The sequence below is a fragment of the Aythya marila genome (assembly GCF_965140915.1).
Source record: "Aythya marila genome assembly, chromosome: 1".
Lineage (NCBI taxonomy): Eukaryota > Metazoa > Chordata > Aves > Anseriformes > Anatidae > Aythya > Aythya marila.
This window is the reverse complement of record NC_139042.1, coordinates 68,813,384-68,832,631: the sequence shown is the minus strand read 5'-3', so window position 1 is coordinate 68,832,631 and position 19,248 is coordinate 68,813,384. Positions and strand designations below refer to the sequence as shown.

At 37.1% G+C, this 19,248-nt stretch overlaps 1 protein-coding gene across 2 annotated transcripts in view; it reads left to right on the top strand.

Annotated features, from left to right (window-relative positions):
- Nucleotides 1–19,248, top strand: part of ATP10A (ATPase phospholipid transporting 10A (putative)) — a 111,346-nt gene that overhangs the window by 60,084 nt on the left and 32,014 nt on the right. Inside the window, exons 3-7 of one of the 2 annotated variants that reach the window (XM_082751675.1) lie at nt 2,639–2,724; nt 8,332–8,438; nt 8,539–8,670; nt 10,917–11,050; nt 12,260–12,512. In XM_082751675.1, coding sequence (XP_082607801.1) covers nt 2,639–2,724; nt 8,332–8,438; nt 8,539–8,670; nt 10,917–11,050; nt 12,260–12,512 — 712 coding nt within the window. The remainder of the gene's footprint in view (nt 1–2,638; nt 2,725–8,331; nt 8,439–8,538; nt 8,671–10,916; nt 11,051–12,259; nt 12,513–19,248) is intronic. The other variant, XM_082751676.1, reaches the window with a different exon arrangement.

Below are 19,248 nucleotides of genomic sequence, written 5' to 3'. Positions count from 1 at the left end.
AGATATTATCTGGTTAAAGACCATAATCACATATTTCAAGATAATTGTAAGAGTATTCAAGTACACAGACGGTTAGATTTAATGATACAAGACTTTTAGTTCCAAAACTGAATCAGAAATGCAAAGAATCCAACAAACAGGAGAAAGAGCATGTTCAGTCGTAGTGGTGAGGAAGTCAGGTAGGTTTGGTAATCTCTGATCTTGATACATTTTTGTGTTTGGTTTGGTTTAGTTTGGCTTGTTTTTGTTTTTGTTTTTTAGAGTTGTTGGCTTTGCTGGCAGGAATTCACAGCAGCAAGGAAGTTTGGTTGCTGTACCAATTAATGCATCCATATGGCACTGAAACCATGCTCTCTTTGCTGAGTTCTGCAACCAAAGAAAACCATTTAGTTATGCTGGTTTTGTTAGGTGTCTCCAGGATTCTCTCAGAGGCGTTCATCAAAGACACTAAGATTTCTTTCTTTTCTTTTACGAGGACCACTAAATGAAAATTTGCACTGAACTGAATAACACTCTTCACAATGTGTATATTGTAACCAAAAGACAAAAACGTTTCTCTTTCCAGCCAATATTTTCCCTCCAATTTGCAAATGCAATTTAATCTACTGTGGTGACTCTTCTTTACCACAATACTTAGGCAGCCAGAGAGTTTATTATTGAAACACCTCGAGCACTATTTATAGGTTATTTTTCCCGTACCTTTTTTTTTTTTTTTTTTCTGCAAAGGAGTATACCAAGACATAAAAGAAAAGAAGGTGGTGTTCTGGGGCAGCAGAGCAGGCGTTACAAAGACAGCACAGGCATTCCCAGCACAACGTGCTTCTGCATGAACTTCACCCTCTGCAAGAAGCTGACCTGAAGCCTGCTGCTGGCTGCTGCTGGCTGGTGGCATGGTGTTGATAAGGAAGAGGAATAAGGGTCAAGGGGGGTGAATGTGCAGCTTTACAGCATCTGCCCCGTTCTGCAGCCTAATCAAGGCTTAGCTGCCTCCACAGGACTGGGTACTTCTGAGCATTCCCAGCATCAAGCTTCAGTTACCTAGAGAAAATTAAGGCTAACCAGGAGAAATATCTAATGAGCTTAAGTACTGACAGTATTTGGTGTGAAGATCATCTGGACTTCTTGCAAAGGCTCAGGTGTTTGACTGCTGACTTTGATGTAATTTAGGGAGTCTGATTCTCAGCATAGGAGTCTTATTCTTTGCTCAAAGCTGGCCTTTGGTTTTGCTGCTTATTTTTTTCCTGTTTACAATCTGAATTCTGCATATAAAAGTGATTCTTCCCTGCAGTGGGCTGTAACTGTCTCAAAGTGACAGCCCATCTTCACAATTCTTACATCTCTTCTTTCTCAAATGTACAGTAAAGGTTTCCAAAAGTGTCAGGTGTAGGAGGTTTGAATTGTCTCCTATGTACTATAAGACTGTCTTTCTTCCAAGCGTAATTGGCAGAAATTCCACACCACCTCCCTTTAAGGAGGACCATTGATGGTAATCCTGACATATCTTCTAGTCACTTTTACCTCTTATTTTAAATGTAGTTTCTTGCACATCTTCTGAGTGGATCCAATTTAAAAATGTATATTAATAATAATAAATTGAGACTCCTGTGTGTTTCAGAGAAGCTGGCAATAAGACTGTCCTTTGGTTACTGATTTTCAGGCAGCTATTCCCATGAAGTAGTCTAAAAGGTGGTGGTTGGGGTCTACAGATGCTCAGCAAAAAAAAAAATAAATAAAATTATAAAACATAACATTTTCAATATGATCACTGTTGAAAGTTCAATAATATGATGATTCATAACTGGTTCTTTCATTCAAAGAGTGTGCAAAGCAGTTTTCTAATGGTTGTCCTTACTGATGGAGACAAACAGCTGTCTCAGCAGCACCAGAACTGGGCATCTGTCATTTCACTGCGTAGTTTGTTTAGTCTGGAAAAGAAGGAAGAATCTTGATTTTTATTTAACAAAATCAAGTAATTATGCTGTGATAAGATGTTTTTCCTCAGGCACAACAAGGTGGTGCCTGCAGGTAAACATATCTGCAGTCAGCAAAATTACTGGCTTCAGACTAATGTGGTAGAGAACCAAGAAGAGTTTTTAAGTGTTAATTAGGAAAAAGTTATTCTGCTATATGTTTCTAATTTACTGTAATAGTTTAATTTATCTTTGTTCTCATAAAGCATTTGAGAAATCTAGCTAATATTTCAAAACCTCACGTTAGCTTTTTCAGAATGGACAATGTATGGACTTACATTGTCCTAGATTTTCGGTAGCTTCATTGAACGTGATGTGTAGTGATACTTTTGAGTATTCTCAGCCTTCCCAGGTAAATTTGCTTTTTCCAGTCCAGATCAAATTCATTTGACTTCTGGGTTTGGCTTCTTGTATCTAACGGCTTTAAAAACTCATATTCTTTCACTTGCAGAACAAAAAAGTCATCTTTGTAAGGGAGATTTTACAAGGTACCTACAGAAATCTGGCGCCTGGGTCTCTTTGATTTTCAGTGCCAGTGGTCAGTGTCATTCAACTGATTGCCTTTGAAAAAATGGACTTTAGTATATTATGAAAGCTATTTAAGAAAGTGATTCTGACTGTAATTTGCAAATCTTTGCACTAAGTACTTAGTATTTTTATTTTTCCAGGACTCAGAATTTGACCCGTTGAAGTTCACCAGTGTCATTGAATGCGAGAATCCAAACAACGACTTAAGTAGGTTTCGAGGTTACATGTGAGTATTTCATATAATATCCTTCAGTATACACTCCCTTCCTCTGACATGGAATTAAGCACATGCTGTTTCTGTTTGGGCTGTGTTATATAAGCTGTGCCATCATCATGCTAAATATCTAGGGATGCATATGCAGCTCTTGTAGAGGATCCTGTCCTATAATGGAGGTGAGAGCCTTACATTTCCATTCCTTAGGATGAATGTGTTTTCTAGCTTTGATCAGTTTAAACTCCAGTACTGAATGCACAAAGCAGTGCAGTTATGGACACTCTTCGTCCTTTCCCTCACTCCGAGGATCAGAAAAGCCCATCTGGAAATGGGAGGAAATAGAAAACCAGTCCAAGAGAGCCAACAAACAAGCACAATCTGTTATACTCTGTTTTTATGAAGATGTGTCTGTTTGATGTTTCTTTTAATGTAAGTGTCATTGAAGAAAATCAGAAGGCAAAACTGATATTTCTTCAGCTATGGCAGTATTCCTTTACTCTCATTCAGACAAAATAAAACAATTATCTCATACAATGGGCGTGCTTGTTCATTACCATGCAGAATCACGTACGACCGCTTGACTTAATTCTAAACAAACAGAACTGCATTAAGTGGGTGCTCATCTCTGGCCAATTAGGCCTACTCAGAAACAAATGTGAAATGTTTAAGTATGTACAGAACACTTTGCTTCTAATGTAGCCAGGATTGTAGTGTGTGGGCATGCCGACAGTAGTGGTGACTTAGGAGGTGCACTCTTGCGTGACTTATTTTTCTGCAGTCTGTAACCTCATGCAGCATGAGAGACCAGGATACTTAATTTCTTTGTCTAAATTTTAATGAAAAGAGCTAAACAGATGCTAATTCTGTTTAGAATACCATAATTTATTATCCGTATGGATTAGGAGTTATGAGCAGTATTGAATTGCGTAAATAGCACAAAGATTGAAAATTACTGGGGCTTGGGGAGTTTTTTATAGTGATGCTATTTACCAGCTCGGTTACTACTCTCAGATGTCACAGATTGTGTAGGATGTACTGTCAACTGGTGTAAATCAGGATGGCTTTTTCGAAACTACATCAAGTTGTAGTGTGGGAAAATGTGTTCCTTTATTTAACACCACAAAGCCCTACAGTTCATTTAAAGATAAAAGTTTTGTATTAGACATTACTGTGTGAGGGTGTGCAACTGTCTACATTAATAGAGAGCCTGCTGTACTGCAGAAATGACATTTCCAGATATAGAAATGGAAAGTTTGGCAACTTTTCTAGCATACTTCATGTGTGTGAATCTTAGTCCGCAAAATATTCAGCATAGAATCACAGAACGGTTGTGGCTGGAAGGCAGCTTTAAAGATCATCTGGTACAACTCCCCTGCCATGGGAAGGGACATTTTAAACTAGATCAGAGTTGAATGCTGTAGAAGATACGTATACATGTGTCTTTCATTATGTATTTATTTATGTACTCCATGTGAAAAATGTCCGTAGCACGTAAGTTACAAAACCAAATTATGTAGCAGATAATACTGTAGTATGTTCTGGAAAGCTATTTCACAAATGATGTGGATGTATTTTGACTCAGCAAAAATCAAGACATCAGTTGTGAACCTGGCAGGAAGCATCAGGTCTCATTTTCTAGTTCTCTTCAGCTATGCCGCAAGAGATTTATGACTAAAGGGCCATAGGGCATTTGAAGAGTGGGGGCGGCCATTGACAAATAATATCTCGGTCTCCCAATTCATCAAGGGAGAGAGCCTTTTTTCCACCTCTTTTCAGATTTTCTTCATTAGTATCATGAAATCGAGAGTATATTTCACATCACATGTTAGCAAGATGAATAGTAATTAGCACATCTCAATTGAAACATGTCATTACTGTGTCAAAATCTTAACTCTTGTTCAAAATCTTACCAGTAGTCAGTGCTTGAAAGACAGATTCAGATAACTCCAAGCAGATAATATCTTAACTGCAAAGAAATGCTACTTAGGTATTTATATAGGGATGCTATGAACTTAGTAAGTTTTCATTTTTGAAGAAGTCTATGTTTTTCTATTTAAAATATGAACACCTTTGGTTCCAAGGTCTATGCTGACAGATCTTTAGGGGAATAGAAATATTTGAGTGTGTGCATGTTATATACATGTAAAATGTCCCCACCGTTAACCTAACTGTGATCACTGTAGGTAACCAACATAGCACAGACAGCTCAGGATGAAATGAGATAAGATAAACCAACAATAGTATAAACCTGCATTGAACATGCTCTTTATGTGCGAGATAGACAGGGAGGTTGCCTGTCTGAAGTGCTTGCTGTAATACTGTTCTGCTGTTTCTTCACCCTCAGAAACATATTTCTTCTTTCTTGTTTCTTCTATAAGTCTTGTGGGTAAAAAGAATAGAGAAAAACCTTACATGCCCTCTGACTGTGTGCATCTAGCCAGAGTATGTACAGTATGCATGGCAGGGATTCAAAAATCCTGTTTCAGGTTACAAAAAATAACAAAATTGGCTTTAAAATCTTGTTTCTAGCTTTTTGTATGTATGTGTGCAAGGGAGAAAGAGAAGTAGTCTTCCACCTTCTCGGCTTTTCTCTGAAAGGTAAAAGTTTTATCATTAGAAGAGTGATATCAGAAAAGTTGATTGGGAAGTTCCAAAATGGGTGTAGGAAGGAACAACAACAACAGTAATAATAATAATATATGAATGCATGTGTGCATTTCTATTTCAAAGGTTCTCCTGAGTTTACAAAAACAAAATAATATAAAATCACATAATCACATTGCAATTTTTTAAGGAAAAAAGGTTTGGCATCATTGTCTCTCTGATATACTGTAGTGACTCAGAATTTCCCAAATGAAACTGGAGTACGTTTCATCAGTGTTGAATCGGGAAGGTTCTGATCGAGTATGGCGACGTTTAAGTATTTTCTTTGGGATTCTCAAGTGCTGGGAAGCAATGACAGCTCCACCATTTGCTTTTTAAGAAATTTGAGTGAAAGAAAATACTGCCTTTTGGATTTGGCATTGATACGTCGCCTTGCTGCTTAACACTGGCAAACAAGGAAAAGCATGACAGAAGGCTGAAATGAGCGCTTGTCGTACTTGTGTTGGAGTTACTGTATTAAGGCATATATGCAGGCAACCCGGTGGTCTTGACACCTACATGTTATCTTCAGATACTGCACCATTGCTGTGGAGCAGGATCAGATGTGGTATAAGCTAAATGACAACAAAATCTAATAGCGTAGAAAAAGTACACAAGTAATTGTTGCCATGAACAATATGCCTATTGCAGTCCACTATTACTGCCAAGTGTAAAGAACTGATGAAAGCTGTAGGATCATAAGCCATTACTTTCTAACTAGGTTTATCTTTTAAAAGTCCATTTTTTAACAGGAATCGTAACTGTGGTTTGGAGACTTCATAGAAAATCCAAGCTAACATTCATTTATGAGGAAGGAAGGCTAATGTACAATTCAGTCTGAAAAAGCTGGCAGAACAGCAGAACCCTGGAAATAGCATAATTTCTACAGTATGGATTCATTAAAAAACTATTTCCCATAGTGTAAGCCCAATTAAATGTGGGTAATTCTCCAGCGGCAATCAGTGTTTACACTAATTGACACCTGCTGTTGGGCAGCTCCCAGTTTTGGAAGCTCCACTGGCAAAAGGAGAGGCAGTGAGTGACAGAGGGTTGCTGAACAAAACCTCTTCTCTTATACATGAGGCTCACAGGGTGGACTGAGCAGGGGAAGTTTTCTCCTCATGAAAAATAAATACATAAATAGATAGATAGATAGATAGATAGATAGATAGATAAAGCCTGCTGCAGCTACCTCAGCTCTCAGATCCACCTCTTTTTCACCATTTCCCTAGCAGTGAACAGCTAAGCATACCTGTTGAAACACCCATGCTTTTAAATTAATTTCTTGTGCTCTTAGAAGCAGGGAGTGGGTATAATATGTTATACTGAAATAAAAAGGACTATGCATGTGTCTATATATATATATATACATAAGTATTTATATTATTTATGGATGTGTTCCATTCATTCAGAGCACTGACTAGAGGCTATTTAGCATAACCAGTTCCTTAATCTGCAAGCAGTCCTACTAGTCTGGGAAAGGCTACAAAGGATTCAACATTGTGAGCCTTTTTTTTTTTCTTGTAGATCTCAGGGGATTTGATATAGGTCTTCAGGCCTGAGATCCTAGAAGCATTTCCTGAAGTTAGAGTTTTCATTTTCATTTAGAAAAATAAAAAATTCTAATGAGAAAAGCATGAAGATACAACCCAGGTATGAAGGCTTAGAAAATAGAAAGCAAATAAAAAGAACTCCTTTTTTTTTTTTTGTGTGTGTGTGTGTGAAAGTCACAATTTTAAGCCAATTTTTAGATTTCAGGGGACACAGGATTTTAAATGCTTAAATCTAGGTATCCATCATTTCACGTTATAACAGCACAGTGTAAATTTTAGCATTGCGCATTGCAATTTACCAAGATTCCAATTGCACTCCCAGCTTTTACTAATTTCTCATTGCAATTGTTTTTTTAGAACTTGTAAGTATGATGGTTTTGATGCTTTGCAAGTGAAGGCAGAACATGGACACATTTCAGATTGCTTTAATGTGCTCTGAGGCATTAGGATACTGCAGTCTGTTAAATTAAATTTTACTCATGCAGACAAGGTCTGAAAGGATTATTTGATTTTTCTTTTTTTTTTTTTTACCTAATAAAACATTGTGATGCTATGTTTTAATTGTTGTTACTATTGTTGTAATTTCACTTGTGACAGTTAATTCTCATAAGGCTGTTTTCTGTAGTTCTCTGACAACTGAAATTTAAGTTACTCCATCCATACATAGCAGAAGTTGCAGTGGAAATGTAACTTTCTGATTTTCACATGTGCACATCAACAGGAATCATCAGGGCGCATGCCCTCTTCTTTCTTAGACAGTGAGACACTTCTGAAAAGAATCTGTCTTGCTCTCACTGATGCACACATGGATATGTTTTCCTTTCTTTATTACTGAACTGACATGTATTATTCCTGGCACATCTTCCTTAGTGTCACTGCTTCTGAAGCACTGCCTTTTCCCAATTTCCCAATATTTCGTTTTGGGATTTCTTTGATAAAAACATGTGAATACCATATAAATGTTACTGACTACACAACTACTCTTAGATGGATTGGTTTTACTATTACTGAACATTCACAACTGTGCACGGGCAATCTGTACAAGCACAGAAGGTTCAATGTATTTTCAAAACATTAGATTGCCTACACACGTGGTGTAGATTTGGCCTTCGTATTGCTAGTGAACGTATGTCCAGTACATTTCTATATCCCATTTGTATATCCCACAGCCTAGCCAGAGCAACTAGTACTACTCCAGCTGGGCTGCTGCATGTCTGGGATTCCTGGGTAGGTATTCTCAGTTTTCAAAGTCTGTCAGAGGATCTTCCCAGGAGGAAGATATAAGGAAATATTTCACAGTCAGGGTAACAAAACTTCTTAAAATTTGAAGATGCTTCCTGGGCTTATATTACAAAGTAGTGTGATTTAACAAGCCTAATGTTTTGATATGTTCTGCTTTGTTCTCTTTTTAAATTTTCTGCAGAATACATAAAAATGGAAAAAAAGATGGACTGTTCAAAGAAAATCTTTTGTTACGTGGATGCACTATTAGAAATACAGAAGAAGTTGCAGGAATTGTAATCTACGCAGGTAAAAGTTGTTTCTTGGTCTGACTATGCATACTGTCTCTCCATAGTTTCCTTGAAACACTAACAGAAATCCCTATTACATAATGCAATTGCTTTTGCAGGGCATGAGACCAAAGCTTTATTAAATAATAATGGACCCCGTTACAAGCGCAGTAAGCTTGAAAGACAGATGAATGCTGATGTCCTTTGGTGTATCCTCATACTTTTAATCATGTGTCTGTTTTCTGCCATTGGTAAGTACTCTTTAAAAATAGAAACTTAAGTGTCAGACTCACTTGGGATTCATGTACTTAGCTGTACCAAAAACGTGTATATGCCAGAGCATGAAATCTATATAGCTGCCTCCATACTATCCAATTTTGGTTGTGTTTCCTTGAAATCAAGATGTATTGATACACAGTCCCATTACTTTCCTAGTATCGATCAAATATATGCTCTTAGTACCAGAGATCTGAATGCGTAGATTCTACCACCTCCAAAAATGTCAAGTCAAAAAGAAGCCACTTTATAAGCAGTGCCCTCAGAATTACAGGTGGTAGAGCATAACATGCCATTAATCAGTCAACAAAGTAATTTATGAGCAGAGAATAAACATAATTAGCACAGTTCTATTCCCCAGTACTGTTTATTAAATCAAGGGCACAGCGTACAACATTTATGCACTGTCCCTAAGGCAGCAGCTTTAAACCCAAAGAAATACATAAAAGTCTAAATCTGCATAAATCCAATTAGAAAACCCTCTAGACTTCCTGGAGTGTTTAAGGAAATGCTGAGGTTCAGGTTAATACTCTGCAGGCTGTTTTTCTGTTCACTTGTGAGAAAGAATTGAGTTTTACATTTGGCACTCAAAATGATTGTTAATATATTGCATATGAATTCCATATCCTTCATGTTTGTGTGTTCTCTAATGTTTGTGTGTGAGTCATGCTGCAGAAACACCAGAATGTTTCCTAACAACCACCGTGGAGTTTAATAACAATCCTTTGCCTTTTTAATAAGTCTCAGTGTGCCTTTTTCCAGGTATTGTTAAATACTGCTTAAAGATGAGTTTTTCCAGCTGTGAATCAGTCAGGGTATTTGTTTCCATTGAGTTCAAGACACTCGTGTGTAGCATCTCAGCATGGGGGAGAAGTGCTGCAGTGGGCTTAATTGCAGGGAGTCCCTGCCTGCAGCTGTCCCCTCTGCCACTGCAGCAGAGGCGATGTCCCCAGAGCAGTGGCAGCAGGCTGTGTGCCACCGTGGCTTCACTACAGCTGTGACTCCTGGGCTGCATGAATGCAAATGGGAGGAGGTGGCACACGGTAGGTGACACGCGTGGCATCATCTGCTCTGGCACATCTGCTCCGAGGACAGAAACCACCAGCAGAGGGCCAAAGCAAACCGCTGGAGGTGGTAGTAGCCACATAAAGCTGGGAAGAGGTTTGCTCAAGTGCTTCAAAACCAGAGGTGCCTGGTGCTTCAGGCGCGCAAAGCTGCGTTCTGTAAGAGTCAGGCAACTTCTGTGCCTCCTGTCAAGACAGTGTAAGTGGAGGAAATCTGAATCAGGATATTTATAAAACAAGTCTTGATGTAGGTCATTCTAAGTGTGGGAGTTCAATTTTTGCTCTGAAGAATAAAAATATAGACATCAGTCCGATGATATGCTCGTATTGGTAGCACAAGGACAAAACAGTTTTCTTACTTGGCTTAAGTATTGTTTTTATTTTTCAAGAGTTCAATGCTGTTTTATTGTATCAAGATGTAAAGGAAAGTGTAAAACCTAGTAAAATGTGCCTTTCAAAAGATTACTTTTAAAGTAGGCCTTTGTCCTCTTCTGCTGATTTTTGACATGCTGTGAAGACAATTTGAAGGCATATTATGGTGGGGGAATTATACTTTGGTTTTAACCCTAAAACATCAGGCAAACCACTTTAGATCTCTTGGGGGTCTTCCAGAAGATACTGGCTGCAAATCCTAGCACTCTACTTAAAAAGGCAACTTTCTATCTTTAACAAGAATGTGCTTTTCCCAAAATAATCATATCCTTATCTTTATGTAGTTACCAGCATGATAGATAAAAAAAGGCTTTTGGCAAGACTCTAAATTTCTTCTGTTCTTAGTTCCTCAGCTTCACTGCTGTTGGCTCTGCTGCTAGTCAAAGCTTAAACTAATAATTTAGACTAGCCAGATTGCTTTTTTTGGATAAAGTTACAGTAAGTGACTCTTAAATGCCATCCTTAATGCCAAACAAATACCTTTCCAAAATCTGAAACCCCTGTAAAAAATAATAATAATAAAATAATAATAACAATAACAATAACAATAACAATAATAATAATAATAATAATATCTTTGGGACCACTTTCAAGACAGAGAGAGTAGCTGAAAACAAGTATCAATTTCCTATGTAACTCATCTCACTCATCTCTAAGGACAAATTTGTATCATAAACCTTTTTTCTTTGAGTTATGGATCTTTCTCTCTTTCAACTCTTCTACAGGTCATGGCCTATGGGTATGGCAATATGGTGAGAAGAAGAAACCAGTTTTTGATGTTCCAGGGCCTGATGGCAAATACTTGTCTCCTGTTTTAGCTTCCGTGTATTTATTTCTGACAGCGATCATAGTTTTTCAGGTATCTGAGTTGTATATAACGTCACCTGTGTTCATTCTGTAATAAAGGTATAAATGTGCAGTGTGTGTAGTACCCTTTCTACAACTAAGGCATGTGAGAAGCTAATCAAGTACTAAAATTAATACTAAACATGTAGTCACTTTAAATTTTATCCACAGGGAATGTGATAATATATAACCAGAAATCTAAACCAAAGAAAGATACGGTCTACTCCGTGGTAAAAAGATGAGAACTTTTCTTAAAAATAAACAAACCAAACACTGTCAAACACTGTCATACAAACTGATAAGCTGTCAGAACTGCACACTGGTCTTCAAGAAGGAAACCATCTGAAATCCAACCTTCCGCAAAAGACTCAGGTCTATTTGATTCTATTTTATTAAAAAAAGTAGGAAGAGAGAGGATGCAATGGATCCTCCTGGGATAAAACAAGCTTTATGCTTCACATCCACCCACTGTGGAACAACACATCAGAGGTTCAGGATGCCACTTTGGGTACACTGTCCTGGTATGAACATAGGTTGCATACTTCTTTAGCCACTTTCAAAAACCGTGCTTCTTAACAACTTCATATCAGCTGAATAAATATCTGGAGGGAAAACTCAAGTACAAGATAGGTATTTCATGGATCTTTGACAATCTTTAGTAAACAGCTGATAATCTTCTCTGGAGACGCTTCTCACATCTCTTTCTTCAGCAGCTAAAGAATGTGTTCTTCATTCAGATTACCTGCAGTGCAAAAGCCATGGCCAAAGTGATTGTTCCTGTGGAAAGCTTTACAATTCTCATTTTGATTCTCTTACTGCTGCAAAGTGAATTTGTAAACAGTCTATTATTTATGCAGAATAAAATTATTCTGTTTTTTAAATATAAAATATCACATTTACAGGACTCTGACCATGCTGTTTTATTTTATTTTGTTTTGTTTTCCTGGTTAGTTTCAGGCTCAACTTAAAAGTCCCAAAAATATTTGCTATAATAATAATAATAATGTATTTACATAATAATGTATTTCAGATCTGCAATTCATTGTAGGTTTTCTTAATCTAGCTCTATAAATATACTTTTTTCAAACGTGTTAATAAATTTACAGTAGATGTTTAAAGTACATAGTCTCTTCGTGTTCTGTCCACTGCCAAATTAGATTTTATTAATTTAGAGTATCCTTGCTTGTCTCCTCCTAATTCACTTTCTTTTTGTGTATTCCAGGTTATGATTCCAATTTCTTTATATGTGTCCATTGAAATAGTTAAAATCTGCCAAGTATACTTTATTCATCAAGATAAAGATTTATACGATGAAGAAACAGACACTCAGCTGCAGTGCCGAGCTTTAAATATCACAGAAGACTTAGGTCAGGTGCAGTTTATCTTTTCAGACAAGACTGGGACGCTTACAGAAAACAAGATGGTTTTCCGAAGATGCACTGTTTCTGGAATAGAGTATTCCCATGATGATAATGGTGAGCTCACGATCTTGTTTTCTATCTAACTGCCGTACTTTGGTGCAATCTGAAGTAGATTAAAAAGTTGCTGTAATCTTAAATCAAAGAGAAAAATAAAAGAAATTGCATGCATCTTCTCGGCAGACTCCATAATAGCTGTTTTCAAGTTATTATAATTTGATGGCTGTGTTCAGCTAGCAATGACAATCTTATCAAAACGTTCTGTAACATCCACAGTACGGCATCGAGGCAGTTAGGGCTTCCAGCTTTAGCTCCTGATTTAGTAAAGCACTTGAGCGCATGGCTAATTTAAGCAAATTGAATAGTGCTGACGATACACAACAGTTTGCTTGAATATACTATGTAAAATACCAGCTTTAAGCACACAGCCAGATTAATGTCTGATTGAATACCTGGAATGAGGTTATCCTTGTGTGCTGAGAACAGAACATAAACAAAGCTTCTGCTTTTCATATTCACAGGAAACATAATCTCATCTAATAGCATATTTTATGTTACCTTTATCAGATTCTTTTCAGTGCTCCTTCATGACAGGTGTCTGTGTTAAAATACCTCCAGTGCTATGGGAACATTGCACTTGAGAGAATGTGCACAAGTATCAGACCTTTGAAACGTTAAAAAGCTGTTCTTTGTCACAAGGGAAGGTGAGGGTGGTCATCCCTGTGTCTTCTCATCACCCTCTTAAAATAACAAAGTGAATTCCTGTTGTTGTTTTGTTTTGTTTTGTTTTGTTTTTAAGCTGTTTTCCTCTAACGTTTATTGTTTGTTATGTAACAAATCTTAACTCTTCCAATCAAACTCCATCTGTGTACCAAGCAATATCAATACCTACAGTTTTGCATTTCTAATTGCAAAAATTAAGTTTCTTAATATGCAGAACATTTTAAAATCACTGATCAGAAAGTTTTCTTGAAGGCCATTAGGGAAGTTAAGCGTACAAAAAGTACCTAGAATAAGAGAAATAATCAAATAGACTGGAAAATCTAAAACATGCTTTAAAAAGTTCAGAATATTCCAAGGTAGTAAAAGATGTTTTGAAGCTTTGGATTATACAAGGATTGTTCTTTTTTTTTCTCTAGTACTGACACCTTATATTTAAGGCATTCAAAAAAAAAAGGGGGGGGGGGGTAGTATTATTACCCCAGTGTCACAGAAATAAGAACTGAAATAGGGAGAGGCTATCATTTCTTATCTCTGTACTGTAGGTAAGAAAGAAAGAAAGAAGAGTTAGAATTAAGAGCATGTTTCTGGACTCCGAGATGTGACACTCAATATTCATTCTTTTTTTCTTCTTTGCCATTGCTTGTTTGCTTGTTTATACTAATTTCAGAATGTACTGTGTTCCTTGGAGGAACGATGATGGTACTGCCAACTAAAACAGTGCAGAAAGGGTATTTTTATGAGTTTAAGAGCATCAGCCATTGTGGAGGCTGAACTCAGGCTCTTGAATTTGAATCTTGACTTTCAGATCCTTTTTTCTTCAAATGTAATGCATTTAACAGAAATCTAAGTTTGTGCATGCTTTCATCTATTAATTTCAGGTTATAATATAAATATTAACAAAAGCAGTGTGAAATTCACTACAAACAAAATTATCAGTTAAATACCTAGAATAAACTAATTGATTCTTTTTTTCTGTCAATCCTTTCGCTTACCTCTATGTTTGGTCTACTTGTAACTCCATTTGGTATAAAATTACAGACATAATTTTAAAATTGGTACTTTATTTATTTTTTCTCTTCTACAAAAAATAGAACTCTCTCTGCCATTTTATGCTTAAATTGAGATCATTTCTACTGCTTTTGTTCCCTATAACTAAGGAATAAAAATTATTCTTCATTCAAGTCTTTTGTGAGCTGCTCTTCAGTCTGATTTTCTAACCATCTCTTATCTTCTCTGTTGTTGAAATCTTTTTGTTTAGATATATAGTAAGATGTCTATCACAGCTGATTCCTTTTTAGTAAGAGAATCAATAACATTTCATTGCTCTGTGCTTAATTGCAAATGATTTGTCGGCAGCTTTTCTGTGTCTTACACTAGAGTATCTGAATTCCCCTCTGAGGTTTTGGGACATATGTTTTAACTGCTGGATGCCATCCAGCTCCCCTCCTGAGGCTTTACTGAAGATTTCATGAATTAGAAAATTCTAAACTCTCTCACTTGGCAAGTGATTTGGGGACACAATATATGCAAGAAAACCAAATAAAATGCATCTACCTTTTCTCATCCATTTCAAAGATGATCTGTGCCTTTCTTCACTTGTCTGAGTAATTATTCAGGCATAGTGATTTGTTACTAGGGATCAAACTCTGAGTAGTCTTTCAGATGTAGAACTGAATTTAAAATTGCTGTACACAGGTCAAGATCCAAAAGCTGAAGATAACAAGTCATTTTCTACTATAAAAGCAGATTATTCAGGATGGAAATATACTTGTTCTGAGCTCTTCGGCCTAAGTTTGTTATTCTGCTGTGGCTGGGTAGCAGTGCCTGTTATTAGAGTTGCTTGACCCTTCCCATGCTAAGATCCGGTTTTCAGCTATGGATAGTTTTACAAACCTTTTAACTGTTTGGTTAAAGTTTTCCACGCTAACTGTCTGCCTCAGGCATGAGTTCTGGGGGAGAAATTTCAGTCAGAACAGTTCCATTCAGCCATATCCAAGAATAAAGCTAAGATGTAGCGTTCTGGCAATTTTTACTCTAAAGTCATCTCAAGCCCCTGTATTCTGAGGTTCAGCCATGCATACACAGTCAGGGGGAAACTCATGCCCATGGTGGCAGATTGAGGTCTGAAATTTCCTCACATTGGAACTTGAATTTTCTGCTGAAGTATTTTTTCAGCATAATCTAGGACTGCTATATATCTGTTAATTGCTCAATCAACAGATTGTACATAGCCTTCAGAAATTTTATGCATGCTACATTGTAAGTTTTTCTCCATAAAATTTATTTTGCTGTGAACAGTTATCCCATTCTTTTCTGTTCTACAGTCATTGGCATCCCTCAGTTATCATCACCATATCTGAGTTCCTATCACTAGTATATTAAGCAATGTGTGACATTCGTTATGCATACATAGCTTGTTCATTCCCCTTCTTCTTCTCCCTTTGTGCAGTGTGCAATTTGTGTTGATTCAAGGGCTGCTTAAAAGGCATAAACTGTGCTGTGTTAGGTTTGGCATTTTGAGGTGGCATGTCTTTTTTTTGAGTGGTGGGAGTGTCCTTATTTTCTTTGGAAATTTGTTCCAAGGAGTCATGTAATTCACCATGTAAAAGGTGAGCTTTATGATTACGGGGAAGAGTTCTGTTTTCCATCAAAAGTGGGCATATTAATCATGGTTTTCATCACAGAGGCTTATGTGGACCTCATGCAGGGTTGAAGCAATTCAAATGTTTCTAAAAGAAAAAAAAAATGAAAAAGACCTGATACTTTTTTAGGCAGTGTAGGAAGCAAGGGACAGTTTTCATGAATTTGCTGGAGGAGACATTTTCCTGCAGAATTTTGCACTGGCTCTATGTTTCTTCTGGGGCTGATGGCACTATGCCCAAGGATACTGTATTGTTTTAGTCTAGACAAGAGGTGACAAAACCATGAATAACAGAGGCCAGTAAATTCCACCAGCGTGGGACAGAATCTCCTAGCCAACTGGAGACAGTACAGAGTATTACTCATGTGTACTGCTATGTGAGAGCTTAGCACCAAAGAGGATCCAGGAACACATGTGAAAGCTGAGAGGGAAGGTGTGAGCGTGCTTGGCAGCTGTTCCACAATGTAAACTCTAGCAAATATTCATCATTGTTGAACTCACCTATAATGTTTTGGTGATGGAATATGCACTGATCAGGATCAAACTGATCAGTGGGCCTTGTGGAGACTGTGTTGAAAGGGATGGGATCCTTGTTACCTAATTTTAGATATTTATGTGGAAGATAGACATCTAGTAACTTTATAGTTAATGGAGAAAATTGATCATTTGTAGGATGTAGCTCATCATACTTGTTCTAGACATTTAGATTTATTGTATATGACATGGCATTTTCTGTGTGCTTTAGGATTCTAAATACAGGTGAATAGAATTCCCATCTCATATCTGTGTTATGTGTTTTCTCAAATCTTGTTTCCTTCAATGGCTCTCCTTGATTTGGAATTTGTTAATTCAGGAGCAGGATATGTCATGGACCTTTCTGAGTGGAATAATGATTGTCCAATTCATCAATGTCCTCAGCATTTATGGAATACCCATTGGCACTATACTCTGGTTTAATCCCAGAAGTGGGTGGAGTGGTATCTGTCTCTTATTTCTTAAAGCTAACACCTTGCTGTGTGACACTTCCACAATAAGGTGATACTGCAAAGGAGTGCCACACCACCAAAAAAAAAAAATTACTCTTCTAATCAAGTACTTCCTCCTGCCCCAAAAGAATGTTAGCACCAAAAAACAAGGAGTTGTTGCCCTATACGTAAAACTACGTTGCCATACCACAGCTCTTTATTTCGGGCTAGTCTCCAGCTTCTAACAATTCCAGAAACTGGACATGGCCCAAGTCTATCTGCTGATCCCAGGGCGAGTAGGTGCCCAAAAGCTGACTGTGCTTGTGAAAGTCGTTATATGATTTAGCTACAACCAGATGCTCTTGGCCTGACATTTGTCCTAGATGTTTTCCAAATGCTAAATGAATTGCCTCTTGTCTATGGGGTGTGATCTCTGTTTTTCTAGTTTTGGCCACCCATTGTATGGAACTTTTGACAAAACACAAGTTGAAGCTCCATGAATGCAACCACACAATTCTGAAAAAAATATTTTTTTCAATCTTTGCATTCTTCTCACTTCCTTCCAATGACTGAGAAAATTCTAGAGAATGTAAGAAAAAGATAAGTGTATACGTTTTTGAAGGCAAATGGTGAAAACCCCGGTGATTTTCCTTTGGCTAGCAAAGTTTCTTAGTCACTGAATTTAAGAAGGAAGAAGTTTCTGTCTGTACTTTATTTTTTCATGCTGAAGATTGTTCAACAACTACTTTTCATAGGAAAGAGCATTATGTGGAAAAATCTTTTTCTTAGTTTGTGGGACTGTTTTGTGGTGGAACTTTCTTATTAATCAAAAGACATAGACTGCACATTCTAGCCACACTGGAGTTTACTAAATAAATTGAATTTACTAAAAAGTTGAATTTACTAAGTACATAAATAAATAAAAATCAATAAAGCCTTTTCCCTAAATGTGGCTGTTGCTTCCAAAGGGACTGCTCCTCTGCCTTTCTTTTCAATTTGATAGCCTTCAGAAATCAGGATAGTCCATTTAGGTTTTCTCCAGAAAGATCAAAACTATTAAGAGGACCGGGTGCTTCAGGCACTCTTTGTAGCTTGCCTGTAGTTTCTCTTTACATTTGTTATTGCTTTCTGAAAAAATGTAATTGGAGACTGTGGAGAGAACCAGGGCCAGCAGATGTAGAACCAAATAAATTGGGAGTGCTGTATTTTAAACTCCTATGGAACACAGAATAATTCATGATGGACAGATTTAGAGAAAGGTAATACTTTCTCCTAAGCGTATATCTACACTAACAATTTCTCTGGAAAATCTCTAGAGGAATAAGGATAATCTCCATTTCTAAGTGGAGTAAAGAGTCCTTAATAAAAGACTTAAGGTTATTCTTTTCAAGCCCCTGGGGTTGCCAAGAGGAGAGAAGATGGAAAATGTTGGTGTTTTCTAATCTCAAGACTTTCTTTACGAGGAAGATCTTGCAAAGTAAACTAAGTTAAGCTTATGCTAGCACACTCATACAAATTTATTGCATGCTAGCTGCTTGAGCGACTCTTTGTGTAGACACTAGAGAGCACTTAAAAGCAAAATAAGCTTGCACTCATAAATTAATTAGGAAATAAGGTGGTGCGAATACATACTGTACATCTAGACTTACTTCATGGTAACTCAGTAACAGCCTTATCCAAATGGTTTGGGGCGAAATTTCCCCATTTCCGTGGGGAAATTAGGGCTCACACACTGACAGCTGAATTAGTCTGGTCTAGGGGGGGTCTGGAATTTCATTCTGCATGGAACAAATTATTTTATAGTTTCATGATCACTCTTTTCTACTTAGTGAGACATCTGCTTGTATGGCAGTGGTGCCTCCATCAGCTTCTAAAATGGATGCCTCGTGGTAGAATAGAGGTAGCATGGAAAGTGTATTTATTTGACAGCTGAATAAGATAATCAAAACCAAAAAAATATAAGATAAAAGAGTTTTTTAAATACAAAAATAAATACTATTTTCAAATACATATCAACTACAAGAGGAGTTTTATTGATAGCGTACTGCTGTCTCCTGAAAGATGGAAGAGAGTTCATGGAATAAGTATTAATTATCCTTTCTTCTTTGTGCTGTAAATATAAAGTGAACTAGAGGACAGTGAAATTTGACTTTCATGAATTGCATTACTGTGCTTCTCAGAGCTGTTTGTGTCTCTGCCCTTAATAAAAAACTCTCTATCAGACAAAAGATCAAGGCCATGAATTTTCAGTGCTGAAACCAAAAAGCATCCCACAACAATGTCTTTCAGGTTGTAATGTTCATGCGAAAAGGTTCTGAATTTGAGAGGGCTGAGTGGGTGGAGAGAACAGAATGTTCCCAAAGAAGCACGCTTCGCGCTGTTGAAGCATTATGAACCTTAGCCATAACATAACAATCGCACTGTGCTTCATTATGTCTTCAAACTTCTTAATTCTTGCTGCATA